Raw genomic sequence first — 7,496 nt, 5'->3', positions numbered from 1 at the left:
AGAGACTGAATGGGGTAAACTAAGTCATATAGAAGAGGCATGCAAAATGGCTACAATGGAGGGGAAAGATAGGAAGGCAAAAGGGAATGGGTCAACCTTATTCTCATTGAATTTGGCTTAGGGAGGGAGTGACATACATAGTAAATAGGGTATCTCACCCTCCAAGAGAGTAGGGGGGAAGGGGATAAAAGGGGGAGGATAGAAGGGAAGGCAGGCTTGGGGGGGAAGGAAGTTGGAAGCATCACTTTTGAAAAGGTACAGAATCAAAGTAGAGAATAGAATGAGTGGGAGGTGGGATAGGAGGGAGGGAAATATAATCAGTGTTTTACAATATATATATTGTGGTAATGTTTTGCATTAGCTACACATGTACAATCTACACTGAATTGCTTGCCTTCCTAGTAAGGGTGTGTGACAAGGGAGGAAGGGAATGAATCTGGAATTCAAAGTTTTAAAATCAAATGTTTAAAATATATATATATATATATATACATACATATGCACACACACATATATATATATATAATTAATGCTATTTTACATGTAATTGGGAAATAAGCTATACACTTATATATATATATATATAATGCTATTTTACATGTAATTGGGAAATAAGCTATATACTTCCTGGGGCATAGGGATCCACCATGCCCTACTGCATAAGTGGAAGGGGGTATGGGAGAGGATATGAGAGAGAGTAGATTGGAGGAGTGGATATCCTGTGCGACTGCTATTTTGGGGTGGTGGGTAGGGGAAAAAAGGGGAGAAAATTTGCTACTCAAAATCTGGTTGAAATGAATGATGTAAATCAGAAGTTAATAAAGCATTTGAAAAATGAAAAAAAAATATTTTCTGTGAGGCCACAGGTTCAAAGTTGTATTGTGTTTAGGTAAATGGAAGACAGTGTTGATAATGAGCAGGCCATGAGATGCAGACATCTTCAGTTAGTGACTATTGTGCTGCTATTTCCAAATCCCATTCCTCCCAAGAACTACACGTCTGGCAGTCTGAAGCTACTCTAGCATTATAGTTTTGTTTTCTTTTGGTACATTGAAGGTGAGGGTTTCCACATCTTTTCCACATCCACTCATCAGTGTTCCCCAAGGTGGGAGCATAGGCATTGCTGCTGATGGTGTGGCACTTTCTTTCCAGTGGCAACCTCATTTTCATGAATCTGTCATTCGCTCCTTTTTGGCAGGTATATAGGCTTGTTCATGAAATTAGTTTTCATTGTAAAACCTATGCCAGCTTTACGGTGCTCCACTTCACTGGAGACACTGCAGAAAACCTGTGCACATCTCCAACGTCAGTAAGTTGGCCTTCATTTGCACAACTTGTTTCACTTAGTGCTGCTATTTGGATGAACAACTTGCTAAGTTCTCCCACAAAAAGTTGTTCATATTTCAGGTCTACTAGATTTTGCATTTTCCGTGAGTGTGTGCACATTCTATGTACTGATGGTGAATAGAATCATCTTTCTAGAAGGTTTTGTACATTTTCTTGTGTTTTAAACACAAAGTATGATCCCTTCCTGCTATGGTAAAGAAAGCATGGTTGCATAAGCAGCGATTCTTAGGGTGTCTTTTCTAGCCCTTTTCTCACACCAGGAGGGGACCAGTGCAGTCCTTAAAAGGATGCTGAGAGGGGCGGCTAGGTGGCACAGTGAATAGAGCACCAGCACTGGAGTCAGGAGGACCTGAGTTCAAATATGTCCTCAGACACTTAACACAAACACTAGCCATTTGACCTTGGGCAAGTCACTTAACCCCAATTGCCCAGCCTTTCCCTCTCAAAAAAAAAAAAAACCAAACAAGTAAAAAGGCTGCTGAGATACCCAAGGAATTTCTGAATTCCAACACTTCTTCAAATCAGAAGACTACCACATGGCTTATGTTGCCTATGTGCAGGATTGTGACTAGAGCTCCCAGAGGATCTGCATCTACAGCTTCATTACAGGACTTTGCAATAAGTAAAAATGGTAAAATGGTATAGATAATGTCTTTAAACCCATGCATAAATTGAAGTTAAGTGAGGAAGAGTGACAAAAAGTCATCAGCCTCATACTCTCTTTCTTCCAGTGTCATTACAGTACAGTGGCAGGACAGAGTCAAGACAACTGGTAATGGTGAGAGCTGCAGTGGATGAATTTGGTGTCTTCAACATCTAAGCAAACTCTCAGTGCTCTCCAGTGCTTGCTTTAGCCACTTTCCTGGTCATTGGAACAAATTGTTCTCATCTACTAATTCTCCTGGAGGAAGTCTTTACATGCTTGTGGTATCTACCTCCTAACTTATCAATAGGTTTTAGAACCCTCAGTTATATTCCAACTGGTTTAGCCTATTTGCCAAAATGGTTTACAGAAATGTGGCTGCTATGCATGCTACAGGTTCTTGGAGACACAGATGAGCATTAGGTGGATAATGTAGACCAACAGGGGACTGTAGCTCTAAAAAGGCTTGGCAGTCCTCACGCCAGAGGTACAAGACATACTAGCCTTCCCTAAACACACCCTACACCTTCGCCGGGGGTTGGGGCTAGCATTTATGAAGTATATTTGAAAACTTTGGTTATGGGAAGTAAGGATATGTGAAAACTAGTAATTAAAGAAGAGTTTAAAAAAATTAAGAAAGCATTCATTATATCTTGGCTTATACATGTACTTTTAACTTGATTTTTTTAATAATTAACATCTTCCACACAAGTCAGTTGCTTGAGACCTGGTATCTTGCAGAAATTGATGAGCACCCTCTGTGGTAATACAGAAGAGAATGAAACAAAACAAATAAAACATTAAAACCAGAAAAGGAACTTAGGTATGCAGGTGGTGGAGCTATGAAAATGACATTAATTCAGTCACAGGAAACAGAACTAAAATCATGTGGAAAACTATACTGAATGAGTTTGTTCTATGGTGGATACTAAACAAGGCTTTGAAATAGTGACTGCCATTAAATAGGAGCTAATGAGAGCTGGGCATAATGCAGAAGAGGGCAAAAGCTAGTTTTTCTACTTTCTAGATTCCCATTAGGCATGGTTATAGCACAAGACTTTTGGAGTAGATCTGATAGCAAAGAAAATTGGAGATCTGAAAGGAAAGGTTTATATACCTCTGGAGTTTCAGATGTCATTTTTGTATCTGTTATCTACTTTTCAGATAGTGGCAGTTCCTAACATTCTCAGTCTCAACCTTAATGAAAACAATGAACTAGAAAACTGAGAAATACAGAAATTTTATCTAAGCAAGTGGAATGGAAGTGGAAGTTGAACCTCTGAAACAATAATTATATAAGATATTCGCCATGTAACCTGACTAGATAAGAAGTTAAGATTGTCATAGGAGGAGCAAGAAAAAAAAAATATATATATATATATATATATCTTTTGACAAAATAATATCCTCCAGAATCTTTTCATTTAAAAATAGAAATATACAATTATTTTATGAAATACAGGTTTCACTGCATGCCTAAAGTTGTATAATGACCTTAAGGAAGGTGAAGTCCTAATTTTGAGGAAGAACATCATCTTACAACTGTCATCAACTTAATTCGGTGGCATGAGAGGTTGCAATTCATAAACTTGCTAGAGCAATTGATTGGTATGATGCTTTATAACTTATTGGTGCTTAAACATTAACTTTTGGAAACTTTGCCTGCTTATTGAGTTTGCATTGGTTATTCACTCAATATTTGAAAATATGTGAATGAGCATGGATATCTATTCATTTACTTTAAAGGAAGCAAATGGAAATGTTACCATAGTGGGCATAAGGGGCAACTATGTGGCGCAATGAATAGAGCACTGGCCCTGGAGTCAGGAGGACCTGGGTTCTGATCCGGCCTCAGAAACTTAACACACACACACACACACACACACACACACACACACACACACACACAAAGCTAACTGTGTGATCTTGGGCAAGTCAATTAACCCCAACTGCCCTCCGAAAAAAAAGCAAAAAAAAAGTTGCAGGAATATTTATGGTTTGGCATCTCTTCTACTGTAATATGTCTTTAGGTTGGTACAAATGCAAACATGGGACAGTATTCTGTAACTATGGAAACAAAAACTGTGGAAAGAAACCAAAGAAAAGGTGAGCTTCAAACAATTAATCAATCCAGAAAAATAAGGGCTTCAACTTTCCCTTTTGAGTTTCTAAGCATGAATGCTTGTTGGCTTGAACTTGATAGACCAGCAGTATATATTGTGTATAATGCACCATCCTTTGAGAGTGTTTTTATGCCCTTGAAAATTAGAACAAAGACACAACAATTAGGGAATTATGAATGTTTCCCCTCTTTAAAGAAACAAGAGAACTTCTTATACCTTCAGGAATGCTAATGTGTTAATATTAAAATAATCTAGGTAGAGTTCTGTGAACGGCTATGATTTTTTTAACAATATAATGTTTTGAATATCTTCTGACTTTTATTAAGCATATCTGATTTTTGTGATGGCAAAAGACTGTTCTAATTTTAACATTTTTAAAATATGCTTTTCCTATTACAGGTAGCTACAAGCAGTGATACATTTTTTAAAAGGTCATTTCTTGTACATGCAAAATGCTTCTTCGAATAATAATGTTTAAGGTTTGTTTTGGTTTGGTTTTTTGGCATTCAGGAATTGATATCCCTTGTGTTCCATTTTGGCTTAAACAATGAGTGAGATCTATTTTTAAAAATAAAAACTAAAACTGTGGAATTTTAAATGGGTTAACAAAAACATTATGAAATATTTTTCCTTTTTTTCTTTTTGAAGGCAGGATTCTGTGGGAGAATTCATTTAAAATTTAGTAGATTTTGAACAATTTATTTTTTTTCCTTGGATGATCCCTGTTAATTTATCTGCAATCAATGGTTAATTTAAACAGTAACTATTTTCTAATTTTAATGAATTTATATCTCTGAGAATGTTCAATATGTGAGATCTATGTAATATGTTTGTAAAAGGTAAGTTTAAACAATTTCTAGATTTGGGTGCAGAATAAGATGGTATATGTATAAAATATTTTATAGCTAGCTATATTATGTAAGAAATAAATATGTTTCAATAGCTAAGTTTATTTAAACCCATTCTAAATTTATGATTTCTCATGCTGCTTCTATAAAAGAATTTTCTCTGTCATATAATAAGACCTTGGAATAAGAATTAAACTAAAGTCATATACTGTGTGGAGGTGATAGAGCTGTCTAAATACATAGACTACTGCAGGTGAAAAGATGATTGTTCTCAGAGGCTGAAAATCAACAGGAGTAGGGTCAAAGGATTCCCATGGGAAGGCCACCATGTAAAATATGCTATGGAGTAGGTTGGAACTATAACATTTTAAAGTCATGTTTTATTTTTCCCCAGTTACATGCAAGAAAATATTCACGTTCATTTTTACAAGATTTTGAGTTCCAAAAATATCTTCCTCTCTTCCTCCTTCCTTCTTTTGAAAATGTAGGCAATTTCATATAATTTATAAATGTATTATCCTGTAAAAATATCTCTATATTATTCACTATTATAAAAGAAGAAAAAGAACAAAAAGAAAAATGAGAAAGAATAAAGTAAGTTAAAATATTTATATATACTTTAATCTGCATTGAATTTATCAGTTATTTATTGAGATATGGATAACATTTTCCTTCATGAGTCCTTGTACTTCTCTTGAATCATTGTGCTGCTGAGAAAAGCTGAGTCATTCATAGCTGATCATCACAATTTTGCTGATACTTTGAATATTTGCTTGATGTTGTTCACTTCAATTTGCATCAGTTCATACAACTTTTTCCAGGTTTCTCCTGGAATCTGCCTGTTCACCATTTCTTATTACACAATATTATTCCATTATATTCATATAAACAGCTTGTTTAGATGTTCCCCAATTGATGGGTATTCCCTCAATTTCCAAGATTTTGGCACCAGAGAAAGGCCTGCTGTAAGTATTTTTTATTTTTTGAGGGTCATATGTTGGCATTTATTATTTAAGCTGAAGAACAGGTTATGAGGGGGTGGGGGGCAAGGGAGGAGCCAGGCAGCCAAGGGCCTCTCATCTGTGTCTGCTCTAGAAGGGGTTGATCCTGATTTCTGAGCCTTGGTCCAAGGCACACAAGGAAATACACACTAAGATGAGGTTCCGGGGTACAGATTGAGGAAAACAGCAGGGGTGGCCAGAGTAACACATCCAGACAGAGGTGGGGGCTGGGATTCTCCTTGGATAAGCAACACCTTTAGGAAACTGAAGCTTAGTGACAAGTTCCATCCCACATATTTCTTATAAACATTCTTGTAGTTAAAGTCTTTGTGCTAAAGAATTTTTTCATTGCCTCTCTAACTACTTGTATTTTGCTTATAGTTTCTCTGAATACTCATCCAACTTGTAAGCTGCCTGCTTAAGAGTGGCCATTTGCTCCTCAATTAAAGTAATCTGCTCCATATAAGGCTGAAGGGCAGCATATTTCTGGTTTAAATCCTCTAGGTTTCTACTTATGTTTACTGCAATATCTTTCATTTCTTGATACTTCAAGTTAGTCAGTTTGTTCATATGTTCCAGAAGTTTACAATCTTCACTGGTGGCTGTCAGCTTGCCAGTCAGGTACATGAACATTTTGGAGAGCATATCTTGGCACATCCCCATGATGTCTGCCTCAGTGGGCTCCATGACCTCTTTGCCCATCTCCTCCATGGCATCATCTAGGACAGGGAAGGAAGGAAGGAGAAAGGAAGAAGGGAAGGATAGGGAGGAGGAGGGGGAGGGGGAGAGGGAAAGGGAGAGGAAAAGGAAAGGGGACAAGGAAAAGGGGAAAAGTGACCAGTCAGAGAGGGAGATGAGGGGACTGCTGTAAATACTTTTGCACATGGAAGTTCTTTTCCATTTTTTTTAATGATATTTTTGGGATACAGACTTAGTAGTGGGATTCCTGAATCAAACGATAGACACTATTTAGTTGCCCTGTTGGCATAATGCCAAATTGCTCTCCAGAAATGTTGGATCAATTCATAAATCCACAAAGAGTACATTATTTTCCTGATTTTCCCATATTCTCTCCAATGTTTAACGTTTTCCTTTTCTGTCATATTAACCAATTTGATAGGTTTGAGGTGGTACTTCAGAGTTGTCTTAATTTTCTTGTCTCTAATTTAAAGCGATTTAGAGTATTTCCTCATGTGCTTTTATACACCTTTGATTTCTTCATCTAAAAACTGTCTGTTCATATCATTTATCAATTATGGAATTACTTGTATTTTTGTAAATTTGACTCAATTCTCTATATTTTTGAGAAATGAAATCTTTATCAGAGGTAATTTCTTTTTCTTAATTATTTTCTTTTTTTCTTCTTTCTTTTCTTTTTTCTAATTTTTTTTTTTGCTTTTTGGAGGGCAATTGGGGTTAAGTGATTTGCCCAAGGTCACATGGCTAGTTTTTGTATTAAGTGTTTGAGGCCAGATTTAAACTCACATCCTCCTGACTCCAGGGCTGGCGCTTCATTCACCGTGCCACCTAGCCA

General features: G+C 36.6%; 1 protein-coding gene across 1 annotated transcript; it reads right to left on the bottom strand.

The window, feature by feature from the left end:
- Positions 1–6,337: 6,337 nt before the first annotated feature.
- Positions 6,338–6,673, bottom strand: LOC138142754 (biogenesis of lysosome-related organelles complex 1 subunit 2-like). Its single transcript, XM_069063819.1, has one exon. It carries the CDS (start codon positions 6,671–6,673, stop codon positions 6,338–6,340), a length of 336 nt encoding a protein of 111 aa, XP_068919920.1.
- Positions 6,674–7,496: the final 823 nt, after the last annotated feature.

Source organism: Petaurus breviceps, unplaced genomic scaffold (genome assembly GCF_028583685.1).
Source record: "Petaurus breviceps papuanus isolate PSGF00001 unplaced genomic scaffold, PetGlider_PUasm1.0 90602, whole genome shotgun sequence".
Taxonomy (NCBI): Eukaryota; Metazoa; Chordata; class Mammalia; order Diprotodontia; family Petauridae; genus Petaurus; species Petaurus breviceps.
Note: the sequence above shows the minus strand (reverse complement) of the source record. Positions and strands in the feature narration are given on the sequence as shown.